Below are 19,205 nucleotides of genomic sequence, written 5' to 3'. Positions count from 1 at the left end.
TGAGTATTGTAATGTGTGTGTATATGTTATGTGTGTGTATGTATGTGTGTGTATATGTATACACACACATATCTATATACATATTATATATATATATATATATATATATATATATATATATATATATATATGTAGAAGGTGCTGATGCCTGCATGTGGCACCTTGGGTAACAGAAGTGCTGGTGAAACCCTGCCAGAATCCCAGTCCAAGGTGGGCCCCTGAAATGGGTGGTGCTGATTTAAACCAGTTTTTTATCCTTTATCAGTGCTGTGGGGAGAAGGTGCCTCGGAGTACAACCACGATGTCCAGAGAAGGGAAATGAAGGTGGGGAAGAGTCTGCAGCACATGTGTTATGGAGGCAGGAGTGTTTACCCTGGAGAAGAAGGCTCCAGGGTGACCTTATCACTCTCTCCACCTCCGTGAAAGGAGGTTGTGGCCAGGTGGGAGTCGGGCTCTTCTGCTGACCAGTGAGGACACAGCATTAAACTGTGCCAGGGGATGTTTAATTTGGACATTAGGAAGAATTTCTTAACCGAAAGGGTTATTAGGTATTGGAAGGCGCTGCCCAAGGAGGTGATGGAGTCACCGTCCCCGCAGGTGTTTAAGGAAAGGTTGGACGTGGCGCTCGGCGCCCTGCTCTGCTGGACATGGTGGTGTTAGGTCAGAGGTAGGACTCGCTGATCTCAGAGGTCTTTTCCAGCCCAACTGATTCTGTGCTAACCGGGATGCTGGAACTCCAATCGCCGCAGCCCTCAGCCGCGGGGGCTCAGCCTCTAGCCCTCAGCTCCAGTCCGGTCCCGCGGCCGCCCCCGGCCCGGGCGGTGCCACTTCCCCGCCGCGGCCATGCGGCGGCAAAGGCCTCTCCCGCCATGACGCGCACCGGCCGCCGGGACTTGTAGTCCGCGGGCTATAGCGGTGCTGCGCTGGGTCCACGCATGAAAACTACAACTCCCGGCAGCCCTTGCAGTTTGTTTTCCTTCAAACCAGCTCCAGGCCCGCCCCTCCATCCCCTCCCCTCCGGTCCCTCCGTGTCCCGCCGCGGCCACCGTCGCCTGGCCCCGCCGCCCCGCCCCGCTCCCGGCCCTTTGACCCCGTTGTTATGCCGGGCCCGAGCCGCCGCCGCCGCCGCCGTCTCCCGTAGCGCCCGGAGCCGCCCCCGCCTCGCGCCCCGCCCGCCGCGCCCGCCGCGCCCAGCCCGCCCCGCTCGCCGCCGCCCGCCTGCCGCCCGCGCGCCCAACGGTCCGCGCCCGCCGCGCCCGCCCGCGCGGGAGGAGGAGGAGGAGGATGAAGGAGATGAAGCAGAGGAGGAAGAAGGAGCGCACGTGGGCCGAGGCCGCCCGCCTGGTGAGGCCGGGGGGGCGTCCAGGGAGGGGGCGCGGGGGCTCCGCCGTGCCTCAGGGCCTCCCCGCCGCGTCCGGCCCCTCCCCGAGTAACGGGGCCGGCGGCGCCGCCATCGCTCCTGAGGGGGTAAAAGCGGGGGCCGGGCCCGCCTGGAGGGCGCGGGCGGTGTTGCCGCTTCCCCGGCCGGACCCGCGGCTTCCCGCGTTTCCCCCGCCGGCCGCTGTGGCCGGGCTCTCCCGCGCGGTTGTTTTTCTTCCTCAGCCCCGTGCGAAGGAGCTGCGCGCCGGGGCGGTGCGAGCGCGGCCCCCGGCCCTCGGTGGCGGAGCTGCCCCCGCCGGGGGTCCCGCGGCCTCCGCCGGGCGGGGCTGCAGCGGCTCCCGGTGTGGGACGCGGGAGGTGCCCCCGTCCCGCTGCGGTTCCGTGCGTGCCTGGCAGGGCTGCGGGCACGGTCCCGCTCGTTCTCTTCCTTTCAGATGGGTTTAAAGCTCCATGGGAGGAACCGGAGCCTCCGGAGAGGGCACGGCCGCTGTCAAAAGTTTCTGCTTTAATTACCGAGGGTGCGGGTCCTTCTGTGCACCGGCAGCGCCCCAGGACCGGTGGCGAGTGCTGGGCTGCTGTAGCAGCAGCTGGGCTGAACATCCCTGAATCAGCCCGTATTTGGTCACTTTTGGGTTTAGGGGATGTGGCCATTGAGATGTCTCAGTCCTTTTGTCTCAAAGAATTTCCTTGTTGAAGGCTTCAACTTCCCAGCCCAGCTCTGCCCTGATGGTGTCTGTGGGAATGCTGTTGTCATTGCACCGTTGCACTGGGAGGAAGGTGACTTCTCTCTGTGAAGCCTTTGAGCTGGATCTGTCTTCAGCCTCGGTTATGAAGTAGGAAATCTAAAAAAGATAAATAACTAGAGTGTCTTTCAGGGAGCTAGTCAGAGGTTTGATTTAAGGGCTGCATGCCGAGGTGTTTAGGCTGGCTGGCTGGCATTTGGGTGGAAGGAGCTGGCTCTCTCCTGGTGACCCAGTGACACAGGTACAGCAGTGCCAGGGATAGAGTGAGGGATGATCCAGCTACTTGGATATTAATGGATCCCACAGTTCCTCCCCACTGCCCTGTCAGTGGTATACAACTCATGAGGATACATGTATTGCTTCTGTGTAGCCCCTGGCCTTCTGCAGAAATGGATTTAAAGAACTTGAAGGTGGTTTGTTTCCTTGGTTTTTTTCTGTTGTGTGTGTTTGTTTTGGTTTTGCCAGCCCAGGTTATGTATTGAAGCATGTAAACATTCAGAAGGAACAGTGTGGGTGAGTCCAGTGAGGTTCATGTCTTGTACTGAGGATGTGCAGGATAACTCTTGGTGCTTCTGAGTAAGATTTTTTTGGCTATTGGAATGTTTTCTTACTGCTTGCCAGGAGAAAACCTAATCAGACAAGCATCTGACTTCAAGCAACTTGCATCATCTTTTGTGTGTAAATGATAATATTTTAGATCCATGTGGCTTTGCTTGAAAAACTGGAGAAGGGCATAAAGCAGCTACTGTGGAACTTCACAGCAGCAGCCTGGTGGTCTCATTCTCCATCTTGTATTTCTCCTTGGGATCCAGGTTCTTTGGGCCAGGTGTGTCCCTGCAGATGGCAGGGATGCTTTCCTGGCAAGTGACCCCGGGGGCAGAGGCTGTGCTATGTGACCTTGCATAAAGTCAGCTCATTCAAACATCCTGAGCTCTGAGAGGTGAAAAAAATCAGCATTTATAGGCTGCCCAAAGCAGCACGTGAGCAGTCACCTAATACACCTCATCACCCTTGTGTGCTGGGGAAGGCATTTCTTCTCACAGTTCCTCTCACCTGTCTTCTGGCCAGCACCCCAGGCACGGTGGGTGCATGAGATGTCTAAGCCTCAACAGCATCTTAGAGCCATTGATGAACCAGAAATAGAACGATCTCATACTAGATTATCCACTTAAAGAGACCTACAGTTGCGTAGCTGCACTTGCAGCTTGCAGGACTGATTGTAAATCCACTAAAAATAGATCTTTATTTCACACTAGGCTTACACATGCTCCCTGTCAAAATGCTTTTAATTTCCCTCTCTGACGTGTGCTGGTGTATTTTGTATTCTGCTCAACGTTTCTGAGAATCGCAGGCAAAAAATGTTCTTCAGTGTTGCTCCTCCTACAGAGCCAAAACTCTGCACGTTCCATAAAATAAACTTCAGAGGTTCATCTGGATGCCCAAAGCCATGGCAGGATCCCACAAGTGCTGTCAGAGCTAGATGACCAGTAAATTGAGGAAGTGGTGTAAACTTCCATATTTAGGGGCATAGGAACCCTCAGCTACCACTGCTGTAAATAGTGGAGGGGGGAAAATTCTGTTTTGGGGGTAAGGTGTAGCCAATATTGAAGTTGTAGCTCTGAGTGGAGAACTGATGTGGTGCTGGGAGTGTCAGGTTGGGGAGGGATAGAAGGGGCAGTGCTGGAGACTGGGATTTGGTGTCTAAAGCTTGCAGGATCCTCTCCTCCAGTTCTTCCATTAAGTGCTCTGTATACTTAATACAGCTCTTGATTGGAAATTGTTCCCCTGAGCATGGATTCTTTTATCTGTATGTAAATGCTCCTTTGTGCTCAGTTTTAGGCCACATACTTCACTTGCTGTGTCTGTCACTGCAGAGAGGTTTGAATAATTCCCTGATTTTTGGAACAGACGTGTTGTATTTTGCAGATCTCCCTGGGCTCAGGAGCAATGAGTTTCCTGTGTCAGCTGTCTGCAGCCTCTGAGTGATGGGGTGACAGCTCAGGAGGGAGGCATGGAGACCTTGTAACCTATGGAGGGAGGAAAAAGTGTGATGGAGCTGTATGGAATTTAATTAGTTTACTCTCTCTGAATATGGCTCATCACTTGCTTTGATTTTTCTTTACACTCTTTGTGTTTTCATTGGGTTTTAACTCAAGTTAGTTGTTTAATTCTCTTCCCCATGAGGTTCTTACCTCATTCTCAGAAGCTTGTGAGCTTCGAGCATCTGCAGAATACCTGTTGGGTGGGTATGAGAGAAATTCCATTTGTAGAATCAAGGTTTAGATTGGAAGAACCTTTAAAGATCACCTTCCACTAGTGCAGGCTGCTCCAAGCCCCATCCACCCATATCACAGCACACAGTTGAAGTGCAGAACTGCACTTGGGTTTTTGGTTTCTTGTGGAGGGTGGAGATGGTCTGAGGTGCAAACGTTGGCCTGCACAGCTTTGGGGTGATTTTGCTCACGTCCCATTGGCGTGGCTGCTGCAGTGACTCACTTCTAGATGTTACTGATGAAAATGGGGCATCTGGGTCCTTCCTCTGGCTTCCACACCAGTCAGACTGAGAGACAGCACCGTGGTGCTGCCTCCTAAAACGTGGGGACAGATGACACCGGGGCTGTGCATCGTGTGGCCGTGATGCTGGGGGAATTCAGACCATGGTTGTGAAGAAGTTCCTGAATGAATTCCTGTTGCTGCTTTCCATGCCTGTTCCAGCCCATGGTCTGTGCCTTCTCAGCCTCTCTCAGCTTGTGGCCCCAGGTCTGTGGAGCTGGGTGCCTTTGCATTCCAAGAGCAGCCCTGTCTGCTGCCGGGGAAGGCGCGTGGTCAGCAGCTGTAGGGTAATCTGCTCCCAAAGAAACTGAGTGGTTTACATCTACTGCAGCTTATTTTTGCTCATTGTTTCCTGTTTATGTGGATAATCTTCTTATCCACAGAAATGTCCGGTCCTCTCTTTGAATCCTTGAGTTTTTGCTTCTAGACATTTCAGAGCAGTAAGTTCCACAGGCTTAAAAAAAATAAAGTAATAACCTCTTTACTTCTTTGTAAATAAGTGACAATTCTATTCTGATATAATATGTGAAAGGATGAGTTGTTTTTTATTGTGTTGCCTTTTAATACCTGATTTTCTTCATTTTATGTCAAAGGCAAGCACTCTTAAGTCTTTTTAGTGTCTCTAGCCAATTTTTTTTCCCCAAATCCTTTACTGGCTTTTTTTGTCCTTTTCTGAATTCTGTCCTTCTCTGACACGAATTCTGACTCTTAACTTGTGGTTCCCTTCCTGGGATGGAGTGAAGAGGAAATGAATGCAGTAATCTGAGGAAGGTAGAGTACTGGATTGTATAGCTGCACAGTAATACTTTTAGTGACAAAAAACCACTGGATGCTTTGTGGAGAGGCAGGAAAAGGTTTTACATTGTTACAGGTCACCACTGTTCAGTTCGGAAGGTTTATGTGGCAGCAGCTCCATCTAATGTATAGTGAAGTCTGGTAAAGCTTCCATTGGGTGGGGTCAAGGCCAATTTCTGCTGCTTTTTCTCCTCTATGATTATATTTCAGTTAGTTGGGGAAGAGATGAAGGTGAAGCCTTTTGTGGCTTTGATCCATGTTCACCAGGATCTTGAGGTAGCCTGAAATTTTACTGTGTGTCTTTGCAGGTGAATCAGGTTTGAAGGGGCAGATTATTGGGTCTGGGCCACAGCTGATGGAGTAGTTCTGGGAATTCAGAAGCCAGTTCTGTAATGACACTTGGTCTTTCTGTCTTTTCAGGTGCTGGAAAATTACTCAGATGCTCCTATGACCCCAAAACAGATTCTGCAGGTCATAGAGGCTGAAGGTCTAAAGGAAATGAGGTTAGTATTGATGATTTTGTCTAAACCAGTGTGCAGCATGGGGGAGGCAGTGTATGAAGGCTGGTGTTGCTTCATACAGTTCTGCCTCATCCCCAGCCCACTTTGCTTCCCTTTTTCTCTTTTCAGCCTGGTAATTTCAGATGACAGTACAGACATTTATATACAGATTGTGAGGGTTTCTTTTTCACTGATAATAACTGGAAAATGTTCTTGGATTTTTAGATAATATACAGAGTCCCTTCATCCATCTATTGTGAAGTAAATGCCTCTTGCAGATCAGGCCCCTGCATTGTGCTGTACTTACCACTCACTCCCATGGTTCTCACATAAGTAGCTCCCAGCTACAATAGTTTCTGCTATTGTGACTTGAGTTTGAGGACAGTTTAAGTTTGATCTCCTCTGATGCTTCATTTCTAGAGCAGACATTATGTTTTAGAAGAGACAGTCTTCTCCATGTCACTGGCTTGTGCTCAGATTCTTGAGCACCAAGAGAGCACAGCTCACATCACACAGTTGTGGCTCTTGACATTGTAGGAGGAGATGCCCATCTCAGAGTGGATTTCATGTAGAAAAGAACCTGATATAAAGCCTTGGAAAGGGCAGAAGTGGGAGACTGCTTTCCTTGGTTAAGTTCCTGTGAGCTTCCATCTGTTTCCATGACAGTAGTAGAAATACAGTGTGTCTTGCAGCTCAAAGAAAGTGGGTAACTGTGATAGTCCAAATGCCTCAGTTGCTGCCGCCTGGCAAAATAAAAAAATAAAAATAAAAAAGGAGGTTTGACTATCAGAGACACGAAAAGTTGCTGTCCAGTGATGGACTTCTGACAAATCCAGATGCAAGGGCTGTTTCTAGTCTTGCTTCTCCCTGCCTTTGTTTCTGTGGACTGTTTTCACTGTGGTATTTGCATTTCCTGAACCTGTACTTTACCCAACTACAGAAGGTAAACTGATTTCTTATGGGACCTAAATGTCAGCTTGTTTCTGCTCCTTGTTTGTGTGAAATCAGGAAACAGCTGGGGTGTTTTGAATAGTGAAAATCAGTGACGTGTACAGAGGTGCTGGGTGTGGGACCTGCTGTTGTTTGGAGAGGCAAGAGGCTGGTGTGTGCTGCTGCATCAGATTTGGAGCTGTTGGAACACCCACCTTCCATGGGCTTACAAGAAGGCTGGGGAGGGACTTTTCACAGGGACATGTAGTGATGGGACAAGAGGCAATGGACTCAGGTGAAGGAGGGAAGATTTAGATTGGACATGAGGAAGAAATTCTTTGCTGTGAGGGTGGTGAGGTCATGGCACAAGTTCCCAGAGGAGCTGGGGCTGCTCCATGCTTGGAAGTCTCCAAGGCCAGGCTGGACAGGGCTTGGAACAACCTGGTTTTGTGAAAGGTATCCCTGCCCATGGCGGGGGATTTGGAACAAAATGGTCTTTAAGGTCCCTTCCAACCCAAAATGTTCCATGATTCTGTGATGCTTTCTGAGATCTTCTCTGGTTTGGATATGGGCAGTGATTTCAGTAGAAATCAGACAGATTTTAATGAGGATCTTCATAAGGGGAGCTTTGCTTTAATCAATCTTCTGCAACTCTGTCACATAAGTCCTGTTACCCCAGCAGGCAGTTAAAGATCTCTGTGCACAGGCTGTCCCCTGCCAAAGATAATAGCAGGGCTCTTCACACACATAAATTATCCTGTGCTTTCCCAGTTTTTACAAGTGACCTGACACACTGTGTAAGTAAAGACCAGACTTTGGAACGTGTGTCATGTTAAATCCCACAAACCTAACTCATTCCTTTAAAGGTCGATGGTTTCCCTTGGGATATCTGCTTTTCCTTCCCTGGTCATTAATTCTCTGCTTTAAGAAAAGATTGTTTTCTTCAGAGCATGATTGTTTGCAGGATAAAGGCAGTGAGCCTGCCTGGCTGAACGTGCAGCAGCCTTTGCTGGTGCTTGTATAGAAGCTCTTCCTGAAACTCCATTTCCTGAAGGAAATGTGCTCAGTGCCTTGAGATGTTTTTCCTTCTGAATCAATTCTGAGGTGGGGCTCCCTGGTTGGGGGGTCATGCTGCTCTGCTGGCAGGGCTGTGTTCCATACCAGGCACTGGCATTCCCATGAGCCAGTACCATGCTGAGTTTAGCTCCTTGGAGGAGTTTTAACTGCTTGGTTTTTTTCTTGTTTTGGAGAAAATTACTTAGTTTGCTGTTTTAAGAGAGCTCTGTGGCTGGTGAGTGTGCTTGGAGTGTTTGGTAAACACAGAGGGGAAAACACTGTCTAACAGGACAGAAGGCTGGAAATTTTGTTCACATGATCTGAAAGTGATACAGGGTAACTTTGCCTGTTGCGGTGGAATGTGAAGAAATGTCCAAAACCCAGGCACGTACAGGGTGGAAACAGAAATTCTATGTTTCCAATTTGACAGTGATTTTCTTTGAAATATTTTATCTCAGTCCAGTTTTCAGTTTCACTTTTACTAGGAATGCAGTCAGTAGTGCTGTAATGTGTCTTCCAGACAACTTTCTGCCCATACATGTGGGACTGACTGGAAAACACCATATTACGTGGCACAGCAGTTCCATCAGTGTGAGTGTAGGATAGGGCTTTAACCAGGGAGTTGTGTAGGAATTAACAAATGAGAGCATCAGAGCCTTTGTACTGAGCTCTGCTCGAGTAGTTTGGTCAGTGTCATATCAGGGAGACGTTCCAGTAACATGTGTGTCTATAGTTTGTTACATGTTTCTGCTGCTGAATAAATCTGGGGGTTTTATAAAATCAATCCAACACTGAAGGATTCCTGGAGAGGAGAGGAGGAAACAGATAATGAAAGTTAGAAATTTCTAAAAACGGATGAGGATAGCTTTAAAATTGGTGTCACATTTACTGTTGGCTGTGATGTGCAAGGCTGATGTACAGGTCAGAATGAAACCAGTGACACTGTTCTTACTGTCCTATAAAGTTAATAGCACCACCTCTGTTCCCCTCATCAGCTAAAGGATGCCCTTTTAACCACCTCTTTCAGGCTGTTTTCTTGATAATCTATTTCCTAAGCTCTCTCTTTTCTCTGTCTCTGCTGCAGTGGCACATCTCCCCTGGCCTGCCTCAATGCCATGCTCCACTCCAATTCCAGGGGAGGCGATGGGCTCTTCTACAAACTGCCTGGACGCATCAGCCTTTTCACACTCAAGGTAAATGCTGAGCTCTGCTCCCAGCTGAGGGCCAGGGGTGAGTTCTGCTCCCTGTGCACAGCTGAGTGTTACCCTGTCACTGAGCATCATAAGCAGTGAGATCATCATGTGAGAGAGGGTCTGGAATTCATTATTTCCTTGGAGCTTGTACCTTTCAGCTGTATTCAGCCATCTATGATAAATTCTTTACAAAAAACCCAACTGTTATTTCTTGAATCCTCTTACTTCATTACCTGGTGTCCAGCTCAGGTGGCTGCTCATCAGAACAGATCTGACCACTCCCTTGCTGCCAGCCACAAGGGAAAACAACCAGCCAAGGAATTGGTCCCAGAGCTTGTAGCAACACGTAAAATCTTGATGGGAAAATGTATATTCATTTTTCTGGCTGCTTGTTCTGTGTTTCACTACATTCTGTGTTATTTAGCATCAGTGTTTTCCTCAGATCATGAAATCTCTCTGGAATACTTTTTTATTTTTAGTTTATTGTTCCAGTAATATTAAATATTAAAAATATTTCTGGTCCTGAGGTTTTCTTTTGCATTGTTTTGTACTGTTGGATTCCCCAATAAATATCAACTTGATCTCAGCTATTTCATTTCCATCTTCTTTCTGCTGTTAGAAACTCCTGTTGAATTGACACATTTTGCTGAAAATAGATGGCATTGAAATTGCTTTTATGTACAAGTAGGAAATACATCTCCTAAGCTTGCTGTCTTAGTGTTTGGCCACTCTGATGCTGCTTGGTCTTTATAGTGAGATGCTTCTCTTTAATACAAACTCATTACTTATAGAAAATTATAACATATTATGAACCTTTCTATTAAATTAATTTTTATTAACCTGGTATTTTGGGTATGTGTTACTTGTCTACGAAGGGGCTATGAAGTGCTCTTAGTTTAGGTGACTTCTGTTCCGCTATGAGCCCAAATATACTTTAAAATCCCTTTCTACATCAAGGATTAAAATAGAGAGAAAATTGAAGGTTAAAGTGTATCCAGTTAACCATTGGTGTAGATTTAGGAGGGAGGGAGGGCTGTAGCTACCCCAGTTCTGTTCCCCCTCTAGAAAGATGCCTTGCAGTGGTCCCGGAACCTGTCAGTGCCAGAAGGGGAGGAGCTGGAGGACACAGCAGATGCAGAAAGCTGTGGGTCCAACGAAGCCAGCACTGTGAGTGGTGACAATGATGGTAAGTGTCTGGTGACATTAACCTTAAACTCCAGGACCTACTTCTGTGTCTGACTGAGAGCTCATCTCTTTCAGTGTCTCTTGATGAAACTTCTTCTAACGCCTCGTGTTCCACCGAATCTCAGAGCAAGGGACCTGCTACCAGGGAGAGCTACAGAACTGCTTCCCAGGTAAAAAGGAAAAAGTGGGACTAATGGGAAGGAAGAAGCCTCTCAAGGAGAGCTTTCATTACTATTGGGGTGGTATGAGAGGGACTGTTTGTGCATAGTTACGAATCTCTCTCCTTGGACAAGAAGTGGCAGAATGGTGAGAGATGATGTATGGGAAGACAATTTTGAATTCTGTGCTAGTCCTAAATATAGTGTTGCCTGAAGATTCAGCTAGGAGGAGCCAGGCAGCTCTTTTAACTGAGGAACATGCTGCTTAGAGGATTACTATACTCTTCCATAATGCCTTCATTCCTTTGTTTTGTTTTTGGTTTCTCTCTGGTCTGCAGACAGCCAAACAGAAGAAAAAGACGGGTGTGATGCTGCCGCGGGTGGTGTTAACCCCACTGAAAGTAAATGGGGCACACATGGAGTCTGCCTCAGGTGAGCCATGGCTTTGGGGGGGTCCTGATGACCTCACAGATTTCTCTCAGATTGTTACAGCAATCCTCAGTGTTTGCCTGAGAATTTCTGTAACACCTGCTGAGAATGAGTGAGACTGCAGAGTTGTGTGTGTGTTTAACTCACTCAAAATAGTTGGTACCCTGTAATAGCAGATTTGTTAGTAACAGAGAATTCCTGTATGTTAAACCACTCTCCCAGCTGGGCTTTGACTGTTCTTTGCATATTTTTATGATGTTGTTTTGCATTTAGGCTTCACAGGAAGGCATGCTGATGGGGAGAGCAGCAGCACATCCAGCAGCAGCAGCAGCTCCTTGGCCCTGTGCAAAACCAGCCTGCGCAGTAGGACAGAGATCAACAGGGATCCTCCACAGCTGCTCAGGGGCATCCGAAAGCCCACGGCTGGTATGTGCTCCTGGGTAAAGGCACAGAAATCATTGGTGATGGTGAAGTCCACATGTTTTTGAGAAAAGAGCACCAGGAGGCATTTGATGACCTGAGGTCACAAGCCAGGTTTTCCACGTTGAGTGCTAGTGATAACATTGTTTAAAAGATTGGCTGGTCTGAAGAGCAGCATTGAGAATGGTACCTGAATATGACAGAACTGTGACCTCATGTCAGAATTCCAGATGTGGGTGTATTAATTACTGTGCTGGAGAGTCATTCTTCACACTTGAATACTGCAGTCTTTATCATCTCTCTCACTCCTTTTGTTGTTTTGTTGTTGTAGTTACACATAAATTTCAGCCCAGAATGCTGAAATACTTCTGTGCAACAATGTTAATTTTATTTGCTTGTCCTTAAACTCCAGGACAAATGAAACGGAACAGGGGTGAGGATATTGACTTTGAAACCCCAGGCTCCATCCTTGTCAACACAAACCTGCGAGCGCTGATCAACTCCAGGACCTTTAATGCGCTTCCATCACACTTCCAGCAGCAGCTGCTTTACCTCCTGCCTGAAGTTGATAGACAGGTATGAGCACTCAGGTGTTTTCCCTTCCCTGATTACCTCTTCAGTGTGGAACAGCTGGAGCAGATGTGTTCTGTTTGTCCTGGCTCTGTCCTGCTAGGTGGGGGCTGACGGGCTGATGCGCCTCAGTGGCAGCGCTCTGAACAACGAGTTCTTCACCCACGCTGCACAGAGCTGGAGGGAGCGGCTCGCTGATGGTGAGTGGCTTTCCTTTCCTGACTGCCTGGGGAATAGCTGCTCATTTTGAAAGATTTTTGGTTTTTTTTTGCAGTTAATGAGTGGGAACTTACTACAGCTTTGCTGCATGTTGCCTCCAACTTTTTCGCTTTTTTTTGTTTAAAATCAAAAATAAAATTTCTTTTGGTGCCATGGAATCTTCAGCATTAAGTGGTGAAGGTGTAAAGTAATGCCAGACTTATTTTTTCTTGAAAGGTGGCCTGTCTGTTAAAACATGATTTTTCCTGGAGCCACAGGCACCGTGTGGATTCAGAGTAGGATGGGGAGCAGGGTGTTAACAGCAGGTCTGCCTTTCATATATTCAGCTGCTGTACAGTTCAAACACTAGAGGTTGCATTTTCAGAATGAGTTTTGTTTGGGAACTGAATTTCAATCTCTTGCTTCCATGTAGGTGAATTCACCCATGAGATGCAAGTTCGAATCCGGCAGGAGATGGAGAAGGAAAAGAGAGTGGAGCAATGGAAAGAGAAGTTCTTCGAGGACTACTATGGGCAAAAGTGAGAAATTTTACCATGTCTATTCTGCTTTATCCATGTTTATGCAAGTGGCAGAGTGTGTTTCTCTTGTGGATACCTGAGCAGGTGCAGCATAAACTCCTTGAGAAAGACAGGTTGTGGGGTGAATTGTTCCAGCTGTTCTTCTGGGAAAATCCTTAGTGGAATTGGCTGAGTTCAGCAGAATTTTATAGCCCATCTCTTCTGTTTCTAAGAAAAGTTGATGGTATTTTCCATCACAAATTTTTGGGGTTTTTATTTCATTCCATGTGATAGCAGTGTGGAATGTGTGGGCTCTCCCCTTGCAGGATGAGTGAATGAGGCTTTGCTGACTCTCTGCTTGTGTTGGCTCTATTCAGTAACACTGAAATTGGGGTGAGCTTTAGCTTTTAGCTGGCATTTGTGTTTGCCTTACAGGTTGGGCCTGACCCAGGAAGAATCCCAGGCACAGAATTCAGTGCAGGAGGACGCTGAGAACAGGACAGAGCTGTCTGTGAAAGGAGAAGCGAGGCTGCCGCGCGGGCCGGCCACGCGCCAGAGGGACGGGCGCTTCCGGAAACGCTCCCGGGCCGACCTGCGCTGCCGGGCCAGGAGGAGCCTGTACAGACTGAGGGAGCCTGAGCACACGGAGACTCCCAAAGAGCCTGCTCCCGTGGGGCCAGATCCCTCACTTCATAAAGAGCCAAAGCCTGAGACAGACCTGAAGAAAGATGATCTGACCAGCTCCTCAGCTGCAGGATTGAAGGCAGAGAGTACTGAACTGCACCTCTCTCCAGAGACTTCCAAATCAAACAGCAAATCTGAAGATCCATCATCGGCAGCTACCAGCAGAATTCCCAGTTTGCCCCAGGAGAACTCTGCTCAGGAGTCCAAGGAGCAGAAGAGGAAAAGCTTTGAGGAGGCTGCCTCTGCGTCCTTCCCCGAAAAGAAGCCCCGGCTTGAAGATCGTCAGTCCTTTCGTAACACAATTGAAAGTGTTCACCCAGAAAAGCCACAGCCTACTAAAGAGGAGCCCAAAGTCCCACCCATCCGGGTAAGAGCGAGCTTTAGAGCTGCTGTATCTCAGGGCTGCCGTGCTCAGTAGTATCAAAACATTATTAAAATGTCAAGTGTTGCCATCTTAAGGGAAGGAGTCGAAGGGTTTCATTGGTAGAGCTGGTGAAGTGCCTCTGACTGCCAGGGTTTGCTGTCGTATTTAGACAGGCAAAGAATGGAAAATCATCCCAAGGTCTTTGCACAAGAGCACAGGGTAACCTTGACTTACTCCCTTCATTTGCATTTCTGTGGCTGCAGAAACACTGCCTGAAATGAGCTGACTGACTGCAAAAGACCTTGAAATTGTGTTCTTTATCCTGTCTAGTTTCTGAGTTCTTTTCCTTTCCTTTTGGATAGAATCTCAGTGTTCCTCCTCAGTTTTTCCATTTGACCAGGATACCCATTTTGGTAGCTTCAGGGCAGTCATCCTGGTGTAGAGAAGACCAGTTTGATCTCTGAAGATGTGAATATAAATAACTTATTTCATATTTGCCTGCAGCCTCTGGTAAAACAATATTAGTGTGAACTGAGCTTTACAGATCACAGAGCAGAGGTTGTGGGACCGTGCTGCTTCTCTGCCTGAATTAATTTCAAGTTGAGGTTTTTGTTGAATTTTTGTGCTAAGAATTGTGACGAGCAGTTGCCATCACAGTGAAATGAAACGCATTTCACTGGAGACGGGCAGTGTTAGAACTTAACCGCATTTCCCTTTTCTTTCAGATTCAACTTTCACGTATTAAACCACCCTGGGTGGTTAAAGGTCAGCCCACTTACCAGATCTGCCCCCGGATCATCCCCAGCACGGAGCCCTCCGGCCGGGGCCGCCCCGGGGCCCGCACCCTCGCAGACATTAAGGCCCGTGCTCTGCAAGCCCGAGCCCAGCGCGAGGCCGCCGCCGCCGCCATCGGAGGAGGGGGTGGCCCTGGTGGGGGGAGAGGCTCCGAGGAAGGAGGCGGTGGAGGAGAATCCAGCGGCCGCTCCCAGCACAGGAGATCCAAGAGAGCTCATGGAAAACGTGCGTCAGATCTACAGCGAGCACAACTACAGCTGTCTGTTCATCTGAGCGGAGGGAAGGCTGACTCCAAAGGGGCTGCTCAGGAAGCCCGCGTGAATTCCTGCCTCTCTGCCGCACAAGATCACTCTTCCTCAAAAAGCGAAAGGAGCAGCGTTCCAGGCTGTGCCACAGGGTCAGGGGACACTCAGCCTGGTGATGGGTCACCCAGGACACCGTTCTGTGGTTCTCTGACTGTGTCATCCTTGGACAGTGCAGCTCCTGAGAGGCAGGAGGAGAGTCCTGAGCAGCTCCTCCATGACCCAAGGACCGAGCTCCCATCTTGTGCTGCATCACAGGAGAGCACAAAGCTGGGATGTGTGGTTCCTGTGGTGACCAGTGGGTCGTGTTCTGGGGGGCAGGGAGCTGGGGTCAGTGCCACGGGACACAGGGCTGTGGTGGAACTTGGAGATGTTGGTGCTCCCACCGTACAGCTGGATTATCCTTCTGATGTAAAGCAAAATTCCTCCAGTTGTCCTTTTCCGCCAGAATTGTCATCGGGTGTCTCAGAACGCCATGATTCAGAGAAGGTGTCTGGTTTTAGATATAACAACTCCCAAACATTTCTGGAAAAAGGTGTTGCTGATAATACCTCCAAAACAGTGACTGTTGGAGTGAAGAAAGCGGTCCCTGCAGTGTGTGACACTGCACAGCTGCAGGCAGGGAAAGGCACTGATGGCAAACTGAGTAATGAGGAACAAAAGGCAGAGGCTCTACTGCAGCCCTCTGTGCATGGTGACTTTATTTCTCAGAATAGGATAGATACCTCTGAAAAACTCCTGCAGCCAAGGGAGAGGTGCCCCAGAACCGAACCAGAAAACGCACATCAGCCCCTGGGAGACACTCAGGAGTTGAAGAGAAGTGGAGATGAAGAAATACAGAGTACACACAGTGAAACAACAGACACTGCTTCTGACTGGGAAGGGGACATGGCTGATGAGAATGTGGAGGTGGAGATGTGTTTCAGAAGTGTCAGCTGTAGGGAGGTGGCTGGGAAAGGCTCTTCCTGTCACAGCAGCAGTGAGAAGCGCAATGGTATTAGGTCAAAATTGTCTGTGGAGACAGAGAGTCCAGCCTGTTCTGGGGACTTGGTGGCACCCCCACCTCAGAGGTGGGGACCCCAGCAAACCGAGCATCCAGCCAGCTCTGCTCGGCCCACATCCTCCATCGAGACCAACAACCCTTTGGTGATGCAGCTGCTGAAGGGGAAGCTTCCACTGGAAGAAGTTCTGCCAGTGTCTCACGTCAACATCAAGCTGGAAATTGCACAGCCAGTGCTGCAGAAGCAGTCAGAAGGCCTCTCCCTGCAGCTGGACAGAGGCAATGGTCACTATTTTGGCAAAGAATCTTCTCCAGATGTAGGAATAAAAACGAGTGCCCAAAGCAGGAGCGATGATGTTCGCTCAGTGAGATCTTCCAAAGATCCTCAGGAAAAAACCTGTGGATCAGGAGCAGCAATACCTGGTGTAGAGGATCAGGCTGTCCCAGAAAAACATTCCAAAGCTGGTTCAACTTTAAGCTGCCAAGACCAACTGGCAAACGTGGCAAGTGCCTCTCTGAAGTCTGAAGATGGGGACCCTCGGGAAAGAACATTTTCTTCCTGTAGCTTTGAGGAGCAGAAGGAGTTGCCCAAGGTCCACCGGATGCCACAGCACAATCCATTAGCAAGTGTCACAGCAGGTAAAAGCCCAGAGAAGCTGAATGCTTCTACAGAGCCTCAGTTTTTATCTCCAGGTGTAACTTCTCTTGGACCAAATCAGACAGGAGGTGCATTGGTCAATAAAAATTACAGCGGGGTTCAAGGCAAAAAGCTCTTTGGTTCTGGTTTTTCTTCCAGCCCCAGTGTGAGGCTGCATCACTCCAGGGCGTTGGAACACAGTTCAGCCATGGAAACCTTGTCCCCTGGCAAACAGATTCCCTTGGACAAGGGCTGTGCACTGGGAGAAGGAATCCCAGCTGCCAGGGAGGAATGGACTTCAAAGCAGCACAGCAGCACCCCGGGAGGGATCAGAAGTGAGAAGGTGCTGGTGTGTGGCAGCCCAGCCAAGAGCAATGCAGAGAACCGGGGGGATGTGGCCCAGCAGCCCACGGACCTGGCCGGGCACACACAGAGAGAGCCACTCGTCATGGACTGGCCCTTCTTTAAGTTTTCAAGAGATCCAGGAAAAGGACAGTGTCACCCTTTGGAGCCTTCATCCATCCCCTCTCAGCTCAATATCAAGCAAGCTTTTTATGGGAAGCTTTCAAAGCTGCAGCTTAATTCCACCAGCTTTAATTATTCATCCAACACTCCGGCTTTCCCCCGAGGCCTTGCTGGGAGCGTGGTGCAGCTCACCCACAAAGCGAACTTTGCTGCGAGCCGGAACACGGCCCTGGCTGTGCAGATGTTTGCTGACAGCAGCAGTGTTGATGAGATCTCGTTCCAGTGCTCGTGCAGCCTCAAAGCCATGATCATGTGCAAAGGCTGCGGCGCCTTCTGCCACGACGACTGTATAGGACCCTCTAAGCTCTGTGTATTGTGCCTTGTGGTGAGATAATAAATTATGGCCATGGGACAGGTTGTATATTCAGTGTGTGTATTTTGATAACGACTGATCCTAACGCCTGTACACAAAGTACACAAAGTACTCTCTGTTCATAGTAGAAACGCTGTTACACTTTGTTTTGGTGAGGAACGTTGAGCTGCCTTCCCACGGAGGTCGACGGTGCAGAGCTCATTCCTGCTGATGGGGACACCCTGCTCTGGGTGGGCTGCGCCCCATGGGAGCGATCCTGCTGCTTCCTGCTGTCATGGAAATTCCAGCTGTGCTCTGAGGCTGACGCCGGGGGGAGAGGCCGATCGCTGTGGCAATCCCTGGACCTTCTGTGGAGGAAATCCTTACATCCAAAGGAACTGGAAGATGGTGTTTGCTATTTCAGGGCTGCACAAGGTGAGGCCCTACAGTCTTCCACTCTCCCCTTCTGCCATCTCCATTCCCGGTTTGTGTGGGAAGTGCTGCTGTGCAGTGAGTGTAAGCAGAAGAGCTGCCCTGCAGGGATGGTCCCGTGCAGTGTTTGGATGCTCCAGCAGGATGTAGTGCCCAGGGATGTGCTCTGCAGGTGGTTGTGGAGCCGTGTACAGCCCACCATGTGCCACATGGAACCCACGTGGAGGATGCAAGAAGAGGAAAAAAATTTCGGGGCAAGTGCCAAGCAAATGCCTTGTGCTGGCCTGCAGGAAGCTGTGTGGCCAGGGAACTGTTCCTGGCTGAACTGGCCCAGCGGCTGTGCCTGCCTCCTTTGGCCAACTTCCACAAACTGCTGTGGAACACTGGAGATTCCCTGGAGCTCAGTGATAGGGTCAGTGAGTTCTGCACTGCAGCTTTGTGGTGAGGACCTGAAACCCCACAGCAGCTGAGCACCTGCGAGCATCGAGCTGTGCATCTGTGTGACCATCACCTAACATTTAAAGCAGTGTTCTTTCCTCTTTTTTTATTTTCCTTTTTTTTATATATTTTCATTCTTGGATGTATAAAGTGAGTTATTTGGCTCCTGTAAGTATCCTCTCTGCATCTGTTTTATCATATATTTATATGTTGTACACAGTACTGGCCAACTCTGTAAATGGATGTAATGTACATAGAGCATAAAGGGGTCTTTTTTTTTTTCCTTGGATTTCCAGGCTCTACAGCAGTATTGCATTAAAGTGGTGTTAGTTATTGTCAGAGCCACTGTATTCCGTCTTGCCTGACATGAGGCTCACCACGCTGGGGTCTTGGTTCCCACAGCCTCCCCTGCAGCCCGGGTGGACTGTGCTGTGCAGGCTCAAGGATGACCAGGTGGGATTTGCTGAGCCGAGCTCAACTCCCCCGTTGCTCATTTATGCTCTTGCCAGTTGTTGCTGCACCTGAGCTCCCAGGGCATGGCTGTACCTGCACTGCAAGGAGGTGAATGAACATCCACGTGCATCCAGAGAGGGAGAGCAAAACTGCAATTCTCCTCCTCTCTGGAGCAATTCCTAATCAAGAGTTAATTGCTTCAGCGAGGGGGAGAAGCCGCTGGCTTATTCAAGCGGGCAGTAGCAAGAATTTTAGGGAGTTTATTTTCATTTTTTTCTTCTTGTCCCTTTTCCAGCTCCATCCTACCTCCCTTCACCACGCACTTTCTTTCAGCCGTGCAAGTTCCTCTTTCAGTCACAATCGTGAGGGGTGGAACAAGTTCAGTCCCTGAGATGGTTTTATCCTCAATGCATCCACCAGCCTCATGCCACGAGAAGGAGAGCCCGGTGCCCCGGCCTGGGCAGGGCTGCGGTGCCCTGGGGGCGAGCGGAGGTGTGGAACCTGCTTACCAAAGATGGGGAGCGGAGCAGGGGGCTGGCTCTGCCTCCTGGGGGCCACTGCAGTGTTCAGCTCGGACTGGTCTGGGGGGCAGAGCCCTCGGGGGGGCCTGCTCGTGTCTGTCCCTTGTGCTATTGGAAAAATAAACACTGTAAAA

General features: G+C 49.2%; 1 protein-coding gene across 3 annotated transcripts; it reads left to right on the top strand.

The window, feature by feature from the left end:
- The first annotated feature begins 1,026 nt into the window (after nt 1-1,026).
- ASXL1 (ASXL transcriptional regulator 1) lies at nt 1,027-19,205 on the top strand. Of its 3 annotated transcripts, none has more exons than XM_074553692.1 (12): nt 1,027-1,349; nt 5,892-5,974; nt 9,042-9,150; nt 10,216-10,336; nt 10,411-10,505; nt 10,832-10,925; nt 11,196-11,348; nt 11,755-11,918; nt 12,016-12,112; nt 12,544-12,649; nt 13,064-13,679; nt 14,402-19,205. In XM_074553692.1, exons 2-12 carry the CDS (start codon nt 5,919-5,921, stop codon nt 17,267-17,269), a joined length of 4,479 nt encoding a protein of 1,492 aa, XP_074409793.1. In that variant the 5' UTR covers nt 1,027-1,349; nt 5,892-5,918; the 3' UTR covers nt 17,270-19,205. The 3 variants fall into 3 exon arrangements, with proteins under 3 accessions (XP_074409793.1, XP_074409794.1, XP_074409795.1); XM_074553693.1 differs by having other exon boundaries at nt 1,167-1,344; XM_074553694.1 differs by lacking the exon at nt 1,027-1,349 and adding an exon at nt 5,360-5,447.

This window comes from Zonotrichia albicollis, chromosome 17, assembly GCF_047830755.1.
Source record: "Zonotrichia albicollis isolate bZonAlb1 chromosome 17, bZonAlb1.hap1, whole genome shotgun sequence".
NCBI classification, from domain to species: Eukaryota; Metazoa; Chordata; class Aves; order Passeriformes; family Passerellidae; genus Zonotrichia; species Zonotrichia albicollis.
The sequence above is the reverse complement of the archived record's forward strand: the minus strand, read 5'-3'. Positions and strand labels throughout refer to the sequence as shown.